The sequence below is a fragment of the Nematolebias whitei genome, chromosome 4, assembly GCF_014905685.2.
Source record: "Nematolebias whitei isolate Nwh7 chromosome 4, NemWhi1, whole genome shotgun sequence".
Classification (NCBI taxonomy): Eukaryota; Metazoa; Chordata; class Actinopteri; order Cyprinodontiformes; family Rivulidae; genus Nematolebias; species Nematolebias whitei.
The window spans coordinates 33,173,756-33,192,908 of record NC_056501.1 but is presented as its reverse complement, the minus strand read 5'-3'; the positions used below and the strand labels follow the sequence as shown (position 1 = coordinate 33,192,908).

Here is a 19,153-nt window from a genome sequence, read left to right as displayed (position 1 = left end):
GTCAGGGGTGCTGAGTAAAAATGTAGGGGTGCTTGAGCACTCTCAAAAAGAGGCCATTGTAAATAAATAAATAAATAGCTATAATCTAACAGCAGACAAATTTTGTCCTGAAGCTAAAAGTAGCAAAAGTGTTAGATTAATTTTTTTTCAAAAGGATACTGGTAATTCAATTATAAATTTGCTAAGGGGTATCTAAACACTAAAATAAATGAAATGTAAGCAAAAAAAAATCCCAAAACCCTAAAAGTACTTAAGTGTAGCTATAAGTTTTTATGTATATGTTTCTGCTCAGTGCCCTGAGTTGACTTATGTTGTGACTTGATGCTATATAAATAAATTGAATTTAATTGAAACAAACAAACAAAAAAAAATTATAAACAGAAAAAAAAGCCAAAAGCAGAAAAAGATCAGCTAATAAAGGAAGCACACATCTAGGTAAAAATTGCAAAAGTATAGCCAAACGGTGAAACAGCAAAAGGGTGGCTAAAAAATTAAAAAAAATTAAAAAATCAAACGGTTAGGTATAAGCTAAACAAATCAAAAGGCTAACTAAAATAGCACAAAATACCTAAAGCAGTAAGCTTGCAAAAAAAAACAAAACAAAAAAAAACAAATGGATTAAACTTTAAACTGGTGAAAATTGTGAATAAAAAAGCAGCTGCACGTGTAAAACGATAGATAAAAAAGGGGGATGAGTTTTATTTCTTGTGATCATGTGTTTATTATTCCAAAACAAATCGTAACAAAACAGAATAATACCTCTGAGCTCTTGGAATTCACACACAACATGATTGCCTCGGCCCACTGGCTGCTCTCAGGGGGTTGTTTCTGCTCTGAACTGGGGGTGTACAGTACAGCGTACACGCCAGAGCTGTACTTTGTTCGTGCAGTGGAAAGGTGAAAGGTGCTGCTGATCTTAGAAAAGCCCCCTGAGAAAACATTATCGCCCAGCAATTCAAAGAACAAACTTACCAAAAATAAATCTCAACACTAAATCTATACAAATGTCAAGCCAAACTCATCGCTGAATGAAAAGCGTTCCTGTGATGCTGAACATCTTGTTTTCTTCTTGGTCTGTTGTTTTCAGAGTTTTTAGCGTGGCCCTGTTGCGAGCGCAGATAACATCCATCCTTCACTGCCCGCCTCCTGTCCTCTCTCCATCCAGCCGTTCAGCTCTTGCTGAAGGCTCCGAGTCACAGGGGACACAGGAGGCTGCACGTGGATCCAACACACACCTAAGGGGTCAGTGCTAGTTCATCTCTGAAAGGCCAGAGATAAACTCTGGAAACACACACACACACTCGCATGCACACACTAACACGTACATAATAAGGCAGTTTTGGCTCAACAGATGACTACACAAGACAAACAACAAAACCTTATCAAAAACGATGTTTCTATCCATCTTCAAAATACAATCCGGATCCATTGAGGCTTTTTTTTAGCCCTCTACTAAAGTAGATTAAAGCAAAAAGGGCTCTGCTAAAACATACGTTTGTAAAAGCCTGATCTTCTTGTGTGGTGCTCCAAAAACGACTCCACAGCTGTTTGTGGCTCCTCCTGTCTTTGATCCTCTCAGACAATATCTTGGGGCCGAGCCCAAGATGCTCTGAATTCTTATCAGAGGGCAGATTTCCCCTGAGATGCAAGGAAAATGAGAGTTTCCGCTCTCCAGGAGGTTAGAGTCTATAGGCCCAGGGGCTGTCTCATCCTGGATAAGTGTAAATGGCTTTGTTTGTGGTTTCGTCTGGGTGGTGGTCTTTGTTCACAGCACACATGAACATGTTCTGTGCAGATTTAGATTTCACCATGCTGTTGCGCAGAACACAATTCAAGAAGTCTCACCTCTGAGCGATAAGGAGGAGGATCGAAACGTGGGGCACAAGTCAATTTATAACAGTCCAAACATTTTTTTTTATGCCTCTTAACGCCCAGTGTGGGACTCGGGTCAGATATATTGAATATCCATATCTGCATCTGTCCACAAAGACAAGCCAAGTCTCTCCAGAAAACATAACGGATGCGCATCTGAAAAGGAAATCTATGCGCACTTCAAACAATCTTAATCTCAGCTGACGCAACGTCAATGCATTTCAATACGGATTCATCAAATACGAATCCAGGAAAACAGAGGTGCACTTGACACCATAAGACATTGTGCTTTTTTTGCCATCTTTATTAAGGTCACAGCGTCACTTATAATTCCGTTAGCGTAAGCCTCCTTGTCAGGCTTGTAAATACTTGGTAAATCTTTAATCTTGTGCCTGAGATCGAGCTGATAAAAGTGCAAGAGTAAGAGCAGAAATATAAATCATTAGATCATCAGCGTATCTGTGAACAAACAGGGGGCCTTGCATATTAAAACCAGACCTCGAACAGTTAAGCAGTACAGACTTTGTCAAAAGCCTGCAAGAAAGGAGCCAATAATGTCTGAATTACGTTATAAAGGGATGCTGTTCCACCAGCTGTGAACATGATTACATTTTACGGTTTAGAACTAATAGCACACTTTCAAATGAAACATATTTGTCTATAAAGTCCCAAACGCCAAAAGAAAAGGCACCATCCAATAAACTGAAACACTCTGGAAATTGTGTTTTATAATCACATATCTCTTTGGTTGAAAGTTCCTTTTAGTTTGCAAATATTGCTTGAACAATAAAATAAAATAAAATAAAATGTTTAAGGTGGATTTTAATTTAAAGCAATTACAGACACAGACATGGAAAATTACTGTAATTACAATACACACTTCCTGACAAGTCTCCCTCACAGATACTTGTGTCTGGCCAATGATTAATTTAAACTGTCAGAATATATAATTTTATTCACCCTTTCTTTAAAATGAGGTGTGCAGTGGTGGCTGGTCTACAGGGGCAGGTGGGGCACAGCTCCACCTAAAAAAATTGATTCGCCCCACAAAGTAGTTCCTCAATTAACCCAGAGCCCTGACCCTAAACCTAACTCGGGACCCCTTTCTCTAAACTTAACCCCCTGACCTATGTCTTTAAACCAAACCCTGACCATAACCCCACCCTTTGACCCTGAACTTAGCCCCAACTGCCAAGCCCAAACTCGGACCCTGATGGGAATCCTGGGCCCACATAATACTCTCCCTACTGGAATGGAAGCCCCTGGTGGGCTGTGGGCATAGCTGGAAGCCTGGGTGGGGAGATAGGGTTCGTGCAGGGGACCTGGCGCAGTGATGGACTGAATTATATTCTCTGTTATATATATATATATATATATATATATATATAGATTCCTTGTTTATGTTGCTTTGTACTGAAACTCTGGCACAACAATTTCCTGTGGGATTAATAAAGTTCTATCTTGTCTTATCTTATCTTGATACATTCAATCATAATTTCTTTAATCGTATATTGTTTTTTTATAAAAGTGAAAACGTTTACAGATCCAAACAATTTTGACTGCGAGTGTTCAACAATTTACTTTATCGCTCACGTGACAGACAGTCGTGCATTGCGTTAATTAATTTAGTCATACATTGAAGCGGTCAAATTATCCCCGTTGGTGGGCGTGAGAGATGTCCGTTTCTTTAATTTATTGGACAAGATTGTTTATCATGAGACACAACCATGACCTGTGGCTGTAAAAAAAAAAGGCAAAAGGTTTGTGCACAAAAACAACAACAATTTTCTGTTATATCACAGAAAACGTAACACAATTTGTAAAATTGGTGTGGTTAGTTATTCAGGAAATTAATGTCCGCCCAAAGAATATTTTTGCTCAGGAGCCGTCATTGGAGGTGCGATCTAATTATGGCCTAATGCATAACTTATTAAAACTTTGTCTCGTGTGGTGGCAGCCTGCCAATCTCAACCCTCCTTATAAAACCGGAATCCACCAAGCTCTTCATTAAACATGCAAACATATTCTTCTGCACCTTGCTGCTTCTCCTCAAAAGCAGCACGCATAAATGAGGATCTTCAAAAATAAAAAATAAAATAAAATCCCGGATCAATTATTACTTATGCAGCGAGCAGATGCTTAATTCTCTTTGATGGGATGAAATTTCCTGAAGCACATCTCGGAGCGTTTGGAAAATAATTTTCATGGATGCAAAAAAAAAAAAAATCATGTGGAATCCCAATTTTTGAATAGTTTAAAATTAAATGCACATGTTCTGATTATTATTTTTTTGGAACCAGGAGGTGGACTATTAATAAGATTTCAACAATTCAGTGATACTTTTCTATTCTAAAGAAACGGTTTGGGAAGATGAAGTTGGCTTCAGAAAGTATTCAAACCCCATACATGCTTAGAAATGTGCTATGCTGTAGCTTTTGGGTGTTTTCTTTCTTTCTTTTAAAAAAAAATTAATCTTCACTCACACACTGAAAGCAGAAAATCCACATTTTTGCAAAATTCAACTTCAATTATCTATCCCACAGCAAGATTCTCTGGTCTGATGGAAACTCAGCTTGTACTGTTTGATTTCAGTTCTAAATATTCTGGAGGCAACACATATGCTGCTTTGCCATTGATAAGTGCGACTCCACTCAGCTCTCGTTTTATCAGTTATTCTGAGATCTAGGTGATTTGCCACCGTGACTTGTTTCCCCCGCTCTGTGGGTGGGATTGTCAATGCAAAGTGGGCTGTGTCATAACAGGTCACTGTGTTCGAGCCACTCCGCCCACTGTGGTCCTTAATCGTTCAATAATCAGACTCCAGTGTCTTTAGCTTATCCAGGCACTGTTTATAAGTCCGGGTGTAGACATACTACGCTATCATCACCAATATTTCTCTGTAAATGTGCTCATTTCTTGTGGTGTCATCCAGCTCACGCTGAATCCCAACATCGACCAATAAAGTCAGGAGGGTCGGTGCCTCATCAATAGTCCACAGCTCTATTTTTGGAGCTTCCATTCTAGAAACTAGCAAAAATAACACACTCGGTATGATCAGAGAGGAAGTGGAGGCTCAGATGTACTAATGTCCATGCTCAATAACCCTGGTACAAATCCAACAATGTTCAGTCAGGTCATCTGGATGGTTTCTTTGTTTCTGCTGAGACGTGTCGTCCTTCATCCAAAGGACTTCTTCAGTCCGAGGAGCCACAAACAAACTGAAGTCCTACAAGCACCACACTCCCAAGGAAAAAAAAAAAAAAAAAAATGGTTTGCTGGTGATAAGATGATTTCTAGGGTCCTTCAATTCCTCTAAGGCAGCCATGCCAAAATGGTTCAAAACACCAAAGTTTATGCTCAATAATCCAGGTATAGACCCAGCAATGTTCAGTCAGTCATCTGGATGGTTTCTTTTTTATTTGCTGAGATGTTTTGTTCTTCATCCAAAGGACTTCTTCAGTCCGAGGAGCCACAAACAAACTGAAATCCCACAAGTACCACACTCCCATAGTGGAAAAAAAACAACAATTTGCTGGATTATTGAACATGAACTTTGCTGTTTTTAACCATTTTGGAAGGAACTCGTCCACCTCAAAGGAGTCGACGAGGGACAGGGCAGGCCCCAGAAACCATCTTATCATCAGCATTTTTTTTCCCAAGCAGTTTGCATGGAACGTCAATCAAGATGGTTCTGTAAACTGGGCTGAGTGGGGGTGGGTACTGACAGTGAGCAGGCCCTTTACTGGTGCGGTGTAGTGTGGAACTGATGAGAGTTGAGACAGTGGCAAACACCAGTAATCTGCCTAACACAACCCAACAGTGAAGGATGGTGATAGAAGCATCATGTTGGAGGTGTGTTTTCAACATCAGTGACTGGGAGAATGGTCAGAGTTAAGGGAAAGCTAAATGGGACAATTCACAGTGGTAAAACTCTTCCATAGCTCTGGACCACAGACTTTGTTTTCTAACAAATCAATGACCAAAACACACAGAGAAGACAACGCAGGACTGGCTCAGAGACAAATTGGAATGTGCTAAATGGACCAGCCAGAGGCCTGACTTGAACTCTTTTAGTCACGACCTGAAAACAACAGTCCACTGTGGATCCAACCAGACTGAGCTTTAGAGGATTTACAAAAACAGCAACAAGTCAGCAAATCCAGATTAGGGATGGGAAGTAAACTCTTTTTAGATGCACTGTGTTGCGAACATGGATAGTTGTGAATTGATTTTCATTTTTTTATTTTTTTTATTTACACTTTATTTATACAGATATGAGAACTCATTTTCAAGAGAGACCTGTTTAGGGAGAATATGGGGGTTAAGGGCCTTGCTCATGGGCCCAGAGTGGGGTGAATGAGGGTGGGGGCAGCTGTGGGTGCTTCACCTACCCCGCCCACATTTTGGTGTTGGCAGTACCCGGAGATGAACCGGCGAGCTTGAAAAATGTTTGATTGTTTACCTGGATTATTGAGCATGGACTTTGTTGTTGTTTTATTATGTTAAACTATGATCAGCAAAGAATCAGCAGAGTAGTTGCTGCATAGTGCTGTTTGTCCTTGTAGAGTTTCTGTAGCTTGCTTAGGTAGAAACGTTCCAGTAAAGCTGTGTTTTCAAATCTTCATGATCTTTTCTTCCCTGAACCCTGAAGAACGTGCAGTAGTCCCTTGTTTACCCTAGGGGATCCGTGCCCTGACGCATGTCAAGATTTCCCTCTCTCTGCCTCTGGCTGCTCTATGCCAGCGCACTTGGCCACGCCCACTTCGCTGCAGAGCAGAGATATGACGTGTTGCAGGAGGAAGCTTCTCCTGCAGCTGTGGGCTGCACACAGGTGCTAAATAATTTAAAATAATTTATTTTAAATAAAAATGATATGCCGATTGTGCAACTCATCCATCAATCAGCCAATTGTGTGCCATGGTCAATCTTTCTTTGAAAAACCGCAATAGAGGGAGTCCGCGAAAAATGAACCGCGAAGTAGCGAGGGGACTACTGTATGTTTGTTAAATGATAGTTAACAATATTACAATGTGTTTGTGACTTTGAAACATTGGATTTGCGCATAAATCCCAGTAATATATACACATTTGTTAGCTTTTCTAAAGGCGTTTAACTAAAGATGTAAAAAATGCATTATCTCTAAAAGTTGTCAGTTGGAACTCTGTTTTAATGCTAAATGTTAGACAGTAGCCTCTGGTTTTGTTTCTTTTTGACATGCTATGGTGCTTGCAATATTATGCATGGAAATATGTGTCCATTTTTGTAAAATATGTCATAATATTTAAGTCAAAAGGTAATGAAAATGTATCAGGAATCATTTTAATAATTACCTTTCAGCTCTGAATTATAATCATATCATATTTTGAGGCCTTTAAATATTCCCAACACTAATCCTGGTGTGCAAAGCGTGTTGCATCAAACCCCAACAGGCTGTAACCAAGATGTTGAATGAATTGCTAAGTAAAGGATTTGAATACTTATTTAATTGTGATCATTCCATTGTTCTTCTGAATACATTTGCAAAACTGAAACATTTGTTTTTTTCACGTTGTCATTTTGGGGTGCAGAGGGTTGAATACTGGAACAAACAATAATAATTTAAGAAGCCATAAGAAAATTGCAAAAAGTAAAGACAGTCTGAGTGGTTTCTGAACCCACTGTGGGTTTAAAGAGGACATCCATCCATTTAAAAATAAAGTTTTTATGTTTAGAACTTTTTAAACTCAGGCTGGCCTCCTTTTCTTTGCCTTCCAGATCTAAAACAACCATCATCTGCATGTAATCTGCTGCATTCTGTTACCTGGTCTCTAGGGGGATGTTGCTGTTGAGCACCCAGCTGTTGTGAAGCTGGCCCTGATCTGTGCTCGAGCTGTTGTCTGCCCCCTGCCCCCCCTGGCTGGTTTGGCACCGTGTTGGCATGGTCTTCCTCTGCAGGCTGACCTGAGCGTATGGTGCCGGGCGGGCGCAGGTGCAGGCGTGGGGCGGAGGAGGAGGTGGGGGTAGCGGACGAAACGTGAACTGACCACCTGGACTGCTGGGCAGCTCTGCACAGAGGAAAAAACAAACAAACAAACAAACAAACAAAACAAACAAACAAGGGAGGTGGAGGGAAGGACAGGGGAGAAATAAACAGTTTTATTAGGAGCACTATATCATAAATTACAAATAAAAGCAGAATGTTAGTTGACAGTTTATTATTATACCACTGATTGAAGCACATAAATCAGCTTGAAACTGTCCCTGTCCGGTGCTTTCCCCTGCCTACCTGCTTTGATACACTTCCAGCCACCCTATAAATAGACTCTTGGCTCGCTGCAACATCGAGAAGCCTTTAAAGAGCTAACAGCTCTGGCTTAATCTGCACCCGCCAGCCCAAACTACCCATGTGATGTTTATTATGAGATCTCGACGGAATGGGCTAGCCAGCTGTAACTCCCTCACACTGCTAACCTGAGGGTCTAGTGAGAACGCTTGTAGTCCATCATTTATCATTCTCTTTCACCATAATTCTCCCTCTCCACGTCTCTTCCTGCCTGCTGCTTTCTCTCGCCTCTCAGTCCGTCTCAGAAACCGAGAGCAGCCTAATTACAGCGTTGCTAAAAGTGATGTGTGTGTATGTGTTTGTCCAGAGTATGGCTGCAGAACAGGCTGGCCTTAATGTGTGTGCAAACAACTATGTGTATAAGTTTCCGACTGCATTTATGAGCATGCATGAGCTGGGACAGTAGTTATTACTGCCATATGGATGCAGCATGGCTCCTTGAGCAAGGCAAACACTCTCATCCCTAAAGACCAACGTTGTCCAGCTGTACAGACAGTGAATAAAACATTAACCTCAAATCAGGACATGGAACGTCTGTCTACCAGTCTCTGGCTGACACACTGTTAGCTCTCTGTTGTATTTGCAGGCAAAATGTCAGCAGTATTTTAGAATCCTCAAATATATCCTATCTAGGAGATTACCACAATATTTCTAACTAATTTAAATGCATTACACAGTTAACAAAAGAAGGCACATTGTGGGATCCGTTTTAAAATAAACTGAGACATAAACATTTTCAGATTTACACAAATAGATTATTAACATATTATTAGCATGTTGTAGTGGACTAGGCCTCCGACCAAAACCTGCCTCTGAAGACCTTCATGGGACAGGAACTGTTATTTCATTTATTTGAATCCAGAAATACAAATTAGCTCATCCAGAGACTTTCTAATTGTATCCTGAACTAATCAATTGAAAGAACACTCTCTTTTTTATATTATCATTTCTATTTTACAATATCTTGATAATCAAAAGTGTGTTTAGTTCATACCATTTTTAAATTTTGCAGTGAACCACTCATTTTAAATCAACTGTGAAACAGTATTGATGATTTTTTAATCCTCATTTAAATTAGAAATCAAGTTAAATGACTATTCTACAAAGTAATTATGCATTTTTTGATCTTCTGTCTGAAATGAGAAGGAGTGATGTCGGTCAAAAGTCGGAGACAGTCAAAAACAAGTTGTTAGAACGGGCTGTCGTGTTTTTAAACTCTCAGACAGTAAATAAGTGAACTGGCACTGGCAGTGTTTCTCACTTCGCCAAAACATTTCTCTGTCTGTTCCTAAACATTTCTGCTGTTTTCTTGACTTGTAAAAACCCTTTGACGTCACTAGAACCACACCCTTGTTGGTTGCTTCAACCAATCAGGACTTACTAAAAGTGACCAGAAGCAGAAATCTTTAAAAGTCGACACTTCCTGGAACTGTCAGTCTCTTCTGACTTCTTCTCAGTCTTTTCTGAGTCTGTGGAGTAATGTCTGCTCAGTCTTCTGAGTGTTCTGAGTTCTTCTGGAGTCTTCTGGGGTTCTACGGAGTAGTTCTTGAGTTTTTCCACTGCTGAGTGGAACTTCGGACTCAGTTTTCCAGGCTGATGGAGTCATCCATCTCTGCTGTGGTCACGGTGCCTCGCTGTGGCTCCACCCGGCGAATGCCCTACAACTTCTGAGGAAGTTGTTCTGTAGAACGGAGTATCTCACGACTTCTGCCGAGTCGCAGCCGCCCTGAGGAGACGCTGATAGGTAGCGTGCCAGGGACCTCTTGACCACAGCGGACCCATCCTCTGCCAAGGTAAAGAGTCGTCACGAGCTTCACTACAAGTGTACCGGGGGCGAACTTTGCTTGAAAGGAGCGTGTTGTTCTGGTCTACAGACATAAAACTTCCTCCATATATTTCCTTTAAACTCCTCCATAATTTCCCATCTTTAAACTTCTATCTTGCCAGTAATTAATCCAGATGCCTTCAGAAATGTCTGTTGTTTTTATTAAGTAAAACGTGCCAAGTTCTATTAATCAGAACCAGACCAGTCTAATCAAGTGTACAATGTTTTGATGTTAAATTTTGATTCTGTTAATAAATTACCACATTTATTTTGATGGGTCAAAGAAAATTAAACGTCTCATGTCACTGATTAAACCATCTACGCACAGTACCTCTGTCACATATCTGCAAGTAGCTCGAAAAAGAGAGAACCCGTTAATTTAAAATATGACTGTAGTGGAGCTCTGAAGCTAATCGAGCCTTTTACAACACTACAATGTTAACGTTAAGCTTAGGGCTACAGCTGAAGTACGATACTCTGGATATTATTTGAAAACAGGTGGTTTTTCACTATTGAAAAACATCTGTTCACGTCACAAAAATGTTGAAATAACCACGACGTGCCACTAGGTGGCGAGTACTTCCGCATAAACTACATTCAGAGGAAAAACATTCATAGCTTGTCAAAGATTCTTTCTATTAAAAATGCTTTTTAGTTTCTTCAGTTATTATTCCTTATTAAATTTAATCATATGACACCCAAACAAAGTGTATAGATGACAAGATCAGGATGTAGAGAGCAGATTTTGAAAAAAAAAATAAATCTAAGGTTTGCAGTCTTTAAATATTATACTTTATTATCTCTATTATATTTATTCATTTGAATGTTTTTATTTTATTTTATTTTGTAATTAATACTTTGTTACTTTTTGTATTTATTTGAGAATTCCGATTTATTTTTATTTTCTTTTATTTGCTTGGATGCTTTAGCTGTTACCACAGTATGAGTTTCACTACTGGGGGACAAATACCGGTACAGTAAAGTCTAACAAAGTTAAGTCAGGTCCTTTGGATGGATGGAAAAAGTCAAAAATTAAAATTAAAATTAAAAAAATGTTGAAACGTTTTGTCTATAATGAGGAGCTATAATAAGATCAGTCGGTAACACTTTACAATAACATGCACAATATTTGATTAACTACTAGGGAACACCTCAGGAACGAATCAGGATCTTAACCAGTACTTACTGGGGAACACACAGCCAAGCCTTATTAGGGAACTACTGATTAGTTACCTTGTAAATGAAGAGGAACTAATCAATAACTAATGGGTAGTTACCAACGAAACCAACGTGGAACAAATCAGGAGCTAATGGGTAGTTAACCAATAGGTTTACAAAATAGAAAATCCAATAAAATCAGTAATCACTAGGAAACAGGTTTTTGACAAAACGAGCTGTGACCTCACTGGTGCAGGGTTTATTCAGAACCCACATGGAGAATTTCTCATCTGTTTCTCTGGTAACTAACCAGTAGTCCTTTAATAAATCTTGGCTGTGTGTTCCCCATTAAGTACTGGGTAACTACCCATTAGCTCTTGATTTGTTCCTTTTTGGTTTCCTTAACTACCCATTAGTTATTGATTAGTTCCTCTTCATTTACAAGGTAACTAACCAGTAGTCCCCTAATAAGGCTTGGCTGTGTGTTCCCCAGTATGTACTTGTTAACTACCCATTAGCCCCTGATTCGTTACTGAGGCCTTCCCCAGTAGTTAAGAAAATGTTGTGTACCTTATTGTAAAGTGTTACCGATCAGTCTAATACATAGCACCTTCTCATAGTGGATGAACCAGTTTGTGGTGTTTGGTGGACAAAGATCAAGAAGGAAAACTAATTTTACAAAGAAAAAAAAGGAGTTGGAGGTCACGGATGAATTTTCAACTTTAATGTCCAAACAGACTATCAGACAGACAAGTCCAAACAAGAGTTTTTGTGAAGTCCAAGTGAATGCAGAAAAAAAGCAGACAATGGCCTAGTCTTGACAAAAAAACAAAAAAAACAACAACAACCTTAAAACTGGCTTCTTAGAAACATCTAAAAAAGTTGTCAGGTCTTCTGGATGGATAAAATAAACTAACTAACTAACTAACTAACTAACTAACTAACTAACTAACTAACTAACTAACTAACTAACTAACTAACTAACTAACTAACTAACTAACTAACTAACTAACTAACTAACTAATGTTATAGTTTTTTTTTTTGTTGCTTTTTTCTTTGAATCCGTCCAGAGGACCTGATTTAACTTTTTTAGATTCTTCTACGATTTTTCTACCTGGATTATTGAGCATGCATCAGGATGTTAGAAAGAAACATTTTTACTTAAATCACCAAAACTCCCAAAACTCTGTGTGGACTTTAGGTACAGACAACATTTGATTTTCAAACTTTCTGGAGATCATATCTCTTCAGTTTTATCTTCTCTCCATTGGCTCCCTGTCAAGTCCAGAATTGAATTAAAAATCTTACTTTTAACCTACAAAGCTCTCAACAACCTAGCTTAATCTCCATCCATCCATCCATCCATTATCTTTACCCGCTTATTCCATTTTGGGTCACGGGGGTCGCTGGTGCCCATGTCCAGCAATCACTGTGCGAGGGGCGGGGTACACCCTGGACGGGTCGCAAGTCCATCACAGGGCCACATAGAGACAAACGAGACAAACAACCATTCACTTTCTCACTCACACCTAGGGACAATTTAGAGTTACCAATCAGACTAACATGCATGTTTTTGGTCTGTGGGAGGAAACCGGAGTACCCGGAGAAAACCCATGCATGCACGGAGAGAACATGCAAACTCCACCCAGAAAGGCCCCTGGACCGGGGTTTGAACCAGGAACCTGCTCGCTGAGAGACAGCAGCTCTACCTGTTGCGCCACCGTGCTGCCCCTAGCTTAATCTTATTTTGGATATCTTATTGTTGCATATTTTAATAACAGAGTACTTCACTCTCAGACTGCAGGTTTACTTGTGGTTCCTAGAGTTTCAAAAGCAGAATGGGAGAAAGATCTTTCAGTTCTCAGGCTCCTCTCTTGTGGAACCAACTTCCAGTTCTGTCCGTGAGGCTGACACATTGTCCAGTTTTAAGACTGGGCTGAAGACTTTCCTTTTTGATAAATCCTATAGTCAGGGTTGGCTTGTTATGCTGCTATAGGCTTAGACTACTGGAGGACACAATGACCTGATTTCTTAAAATGAATTGCTAAAATTGAATAGTTTTCATTTGATACTATTTCTATCTTAACATGTGATTCTTGTCCTGCCATTGTGTATCTGTTCCTCCTTCCTGTCCTCTCAAACTCAGTCGGTCGAAGCAGATGACTGCTTGTCCCGAACCTGGTTCTGCTAAAGGTTTCTTCCTCCTGATGGAGTTTTTCTTTTCCACTGTCGCCTTCATGCTTGCTCAAGATGAGAGATCTGTGATGGAGTTAAATTCACAGCAGTCTGCTCCTCAGATAAATAATGTTAAATTATTATTTGTATATATAGATGTTTCTGTTCACTGCCCTGAGACGACTTCTGTTGTGACTTAGTTCTATATAAATAAACTGAATTGCATTGGAGTAGTTTAGAGGTGGCTTAAAACCCAAGTAATGTCACTCATTTATTCCGAAGAAGAAAAAAAAGAGTATCTACTAAATAACAAACAACCAAACCAACCATCAAACAAACAAGCAAAAAACCTACCAGTACTATGTGAAAACACTCATTCAATACATAAAAGGCTGGCAATCATAATCAACTGTTTTTATTTATTTTTGTTTTTTTGTGCATTTGTTTGTCTCTATGCGTCTTTGTGATGGACTGGAGACATGTCCAAGGGGTCCCCGCCTCTTGCACATTGACTACTGAATACGGGTACCAGTGACCCCCATGACTCGAAAAGGAAAAGGCACATAAAGATGATGGATGAACTGATATTTGTCTGTTAGTAAAATATCTCATGAACCCCAGAACACAATTTAATGAACTCACAGGATGGAGATCTAAACCTGATCACCTTTTGGAGTTAACCCAAATCAAGATGGCTGCCAGAGTATTCAACATTACCCAACAAAATGAATATAAGACTGTAGAGTTGAATACACAGTATATAGTAGTAGCTGAGAACTTTCAGAATACATTCTGAGTGTAACATATAATCCAACATTTTTATTAAAACATTGCTAATTACGGTTGGAGTCAACCCTGTCTCTGCATTGGTAAAAAAAAATAGAACCAGGTTAAAAAAAAATAATAAAAATAATGTGTACATATATATATATATATATATATATATATATATATATATATATATATTTGTAAAAACTCCCAGGAATTATTAATTGTACACACATGTACAAGATATTACCATTTGGAGTGAACCTAACTTAAGATTGCTTGGTGGAGATGGTGTTAAAATGGTGTGTAAGTTGCTGAGCATCATTCCAAACACACACTGTAGCTCAAACAATCACCAAAGATGTTTAAAACGTTGTCAAGCAGACAGAGGGTGACATACAGCACATTATTTCAAAAAGTGATAGTTTTATTAAATTAGTCGTTGCTTTTTGCAACACTACAGAAGTGGTAAAAATATTTTGTCACTATCTCAAGTTTTATGACTAAATCTAAACATCTGTAGGATCAATATGTGCATATGTACTTTATATATCATCAAAGACATATGAGAATACTACAGCAGGACAATGAGTTCTGTAAACGGTCTATAATCATTTCCTCCTAATATTCCCTCAGTGCTAACTGTCCGGCTCAAATACCATTTTAAAGATTGTAATAGTAGCTCTGAAGATGACATTTAATCTGCTTGCTTCAACTGCATCAATGAAATAACTGCATATTTTACCATTGTGTGGTAAATAAACAAAAATATTTGAGTTTTTATTTCCCATGTAGATCTTCAAGTTATTATTACCAAATAAATTCAAATAAAGTTTTTTTTTTAACATGTTTTCTTCCACCACAATATTACTAAAGGATTGTTTCTTTATTACTTGTGACATTCCATTACTCGCATCCGAAATTTAATTTGTGATTGTCCTAAAAGGTGCAGCTGAACATTCTGCTGTTTGAAGCACGTTTATTTATCAATTTGCTCACAAGGAGTTTTCTGAGTCAAGTCAAGGCAAAATTATTTATAAAGCACATTTAAAACAGAAACTTTTACCAAAGTGCTTAACAATAAAATCACTGCATCAAGTAAAAACTAACAAAATATAATTTAAAGCATCAAAACTAAAATCATTAAAAAAACACAAACACAATGAGAAACAATGGTGTAATAAATCAGATCACGCTGTGTTAAATGCCAGCGAATACAGGTGTGTTTTCAGGAGAGATTTAAAAGCAGGAAGTGAAGTGGCCTGTCTGATGGGCAGATTCTTCCAAAAAGCCCGATCTCTGAGCTTCAGCCTGGTTTTTGGTACAACCAAAAGCAGCTGATCAGATGATCTCAGCGCCCGAGAAGGAACATGAGGTTGAAGTAGGTCAGAGCGATTAGGGTGCAAGGCCATTAATGTACTTAAAGGTCAACAGGAGCATTTTAAAATCGATTCTGACACGCACAGGGAGCCAGTGAAGGGAGGACAAAACTAGTGAAATATAATCAAACCTATGAATTCCTGTTAATAGCTGAGCTGCAGCATTTTGGACGAGCTGGAGACCTGACTGACCCCAACATAAAGCACGTTTCAGTAGTCCAGCCGGGTTGTGACGAATGCATGAACTCATTTTTCAAGGTCAGATCTGGACAGCACAGACTTAAACTCAGCTATCTGCCTTAACTGGAAGAAGCTTTTCTTGAAGAACAGAATTAATCTGTTTATTGAATTTAAAGTCTGAGTGTAAAACCATCCCGTGAATCGTAACAAACTGCTTAAGATATGGCTAAAGCGAGTCAACATTACCGGGATCAGAGACAGCAGAGGAGCTAGGGCTAAACACATTAGCTATGTTTACATGCACAAAATTCTTTGACCGGATTGAAATGTTTTCAGATTAAATAATTCGAATGTATCGTTTACGTGGGCACAATCTGTTCATGATGAGCGTTTACGTGCAGCGGGGTTTGTTCTGAACAGAAGTACGGACATGAGCAGAGTGGTCAACTCGCCTTAAAAAAAAAAAACACAGAAGAAGAAGTTCTACTTCCGGTTTAATTCCGGGATGAACGTAAACAAAGCTGAGCACCCAAAATGGACCTGCGACAGGTTTTAATGACAGCGGAGACGTTACCGCACTCCCTGACTGAGCTGCAGGTAAAACAGATCATTGTGAGCTCTTTCAAAGTTTCTAGTAGAAATGTTGTGTCGCTCACCGACAAGTTTTGCTTCCCCAGCATGCTAATATTATTAGCATTAGCCAGGCGGAAATGACATGGGTCGCACATGCAGTCAGGTCAGTTTTTCACCATCAGAAATGAACAGATTATGTGTTTACATGCGCACCGTTCAGGTTATGGATCATAGTAAACCACCCGTTTCATTCTGATTACAATTTTTTTTTGGATCGGGCTGAATAAAAAAAAAATTTAAAAATCTGAATGGGGTGTTTACATCAGTGGTCCCCAACCACCGGGCTGCGGACCCGTACCGGGCCGTGGGTCAATTTATACCGGGCCCACAGAAAAAAAAAAAAAAAAAAAAAACTTTTTTGGGGAAAAATCACCGGATTCTCTCCACCACATGACACATGACTCACTCGACACAGGTCAACCTACACAAGTGGTAAGTTTCAGTTTCTGTTAGATGCATGTGCAGATTGGTTTACATTGCCTTGTTGGGTGGAGTAATTTAGCTGCTGGTCTGGAGCAGACAGGACAGGAGGAGGCGCGCGGCCATGTCTGCGCATTTGAAGGATTACACTGCATATTTTTCAACCCGCCTGACAAAGAGTGACTGTAAAACTATAAACTAAATAAAACTGTAATTTTAAACAAAGCTTCCTAACATCACATCGGAGCTGGTTTTGTCTTGAACTTTTTTGAATTCACATCAGAGCTGTTCCTTCGCATTTCTGCTTCTGCTCTTAAAAAAAAAATCTCCGCCCTTAAAAGTTCAAAGTCATGGGCAATTTTATAAAAAATAGCACAAATATAATTAAAGTTTTGCACTACGCATAAGTTCCTGCGCTTTTGTGTACAATCTGATGTGTGAATCGCTGCGGAGCAGGGAGGAGGATGACGCGGCTCAGCTGACCCGGGTGTGGGATCTACTAATTAAATGAGAAATGATCCTGCACTTAATACACTTATAAATCACACATAATGCACATAAAGTGATTAAAAGTAAATCTGAAATACAGGTGCTGATCGTAAAATTAGAATATTGAGAAAAAGTCGATTTATTTCAGTCATTCCACTCAAAAAGTGAAACTTGTATATTCATTCGTTACACACAGACTGATATATTTCAAACGTTTGTTTCTTTTAATGTTCATGTTTATAACTCACAGTTAAGCAACTGACAAATCAGCGAGCTCAATTTGTCCTGAAGTGAACGCCCCTTACCTGCAGAGCTGCAGCTGTTTTGCATTACGAACGATTTGCAGTCATTTCAATAATGAGTGTACATCTTTTGTTTCATGTTAATCTACTGTAAAAAAAACTTTGTAGAATACACCAGAATGCAGGAAATGGCATCAACATTATCCAAGATTCTCTGGGGTACGACCCTCAGACTTCCCCCGGTCCGTGAAAATGTAGTTTAACATTAAACCGGTCCGCGGCGCAATAAAGGTTGGGGACAACTGTTTTACATGACGCATTTTTATTCTGGATGGTAGTTTAATCTGATTACTTGTGTCCATGTAAACATAGCTACTATTTCCACCCAGACTCTGACCAGTTTAACTCGGAAACACGAACATTATTCTGAGGAAACAACACGGGGTGCTGTTTGTGTACGGCCTGCCTGTCATCAACATGCACCGTGAGATCACTTACAGCTGTTCACCCTTTAAGGCTTGAGAAAATGACAGGAGACATGTGTGTCACCAGCTGAAGGTGTTGTTTAGTCTAAACTAATGGATGTGGAAAATTGAAGGTATTTTTGTCTCAGTCACCTCCGAGTATTAAAAATTGCACGTCGAGGGACAAACGACTAAACATTTTTGGAGCACTACCTCGTTCTGTGGCACCACGGTCCACAAGGAGCTTTAAAGTGGTGCTTCAGTTTTTAGCAGTCTATCTGATTCATCAGTAGTTGGGAGTCCTTCGAGGCCAAACAGAAACCTCTTGCTTTCACAGTTCTTTATTTATATATAACTGGAGGTAGATGTTTTTAGCAAGTTTTTCCCCTCCAAAAAGGAAAAAGATCGCATGCAGTGCACAGCAAGAGCTACATGTGTGAGCTGACAACTTGAACACAATGTGTGTTTAAGGTGCTGAATTGGTCTTCATATAGTTTTGTTTCTTACTCAGGTATTAGAAAATAAATTGTATTACTATAATTTTTATGGACTTTGTTCAACCAAAAAACAGCTCGCCCTCTGTTCTGAGAAGCAGAAAGGAAGATTAAAAATGTAACACTGAATGCCATCTGAGATTAACCATATTCACTTCATTTACAAGCAATGGCTGTATTTAGTGAGGTTTTTAACAATTGACTACATGTCATAGATGGGGGAGTGGGGATGCAGAGGTTAGAAATTTCAAAGTCAAGTCTATGATTGAAAGGTTGCCAGTTCAAAGTCCCTGACCATTCTAAGAAAATTTGGGTGGGGAAGGTAAAGCGCCCACACCTGCCTCTGTCCTCATTTGCTACTGAACCTGTGAGCAAGGCCCTTAATCTCCCTTACCCCATCCGCCCACTGCTCCCTCAGGCCAACTTAGGCCACTTTGCCATTGATAAGTGCGACTCGAATCTTAAGCCCCAACTTTAGATAAATAGTCCCATTCTGACCAAACTGACAAGCTAACAGCTGGTCTGAATGTTGAAAGTGTTGGAATCAAAAGTTGATTATCTCGAAACAACTCCAGTCTCCAACAATTGTGCAACATCATATACATAAAATCCTGTTTACATGGTAGATCCATCCATCCATCCATCCATCCATCCATCCATCCATCCACCCACCCATCCATCCATCCATCCATCCATCCATCCATCCATCCATCCATCCATCCATCCATCCAT

The 19,153-nt window shown here is 39.3% G+C and overlaps 1 protein-coding gene across 1 annotated transcript in view; it reads right to left on the bottom strand.

Annotated features, from left to right (window-relative positions):
* The window catches only part of tenm1 (teneurin transmembrane protein 1), a 439,293-nt gene that overhangs the window by 295,268 nt on the left and 124,872 nt on the right, over positions 1-19,153 (bottom strand). The window contains exon 4 of the mRNA XM_037675401.1: positions 7,673-7,916. Coding sequence (XP_037531329.1) covers positions 7,673-7,916 — 244 coding nt within the window. The remainder of the gene's footprint in view (positions 1-7,672; positions 7,917-19,153) is intronic.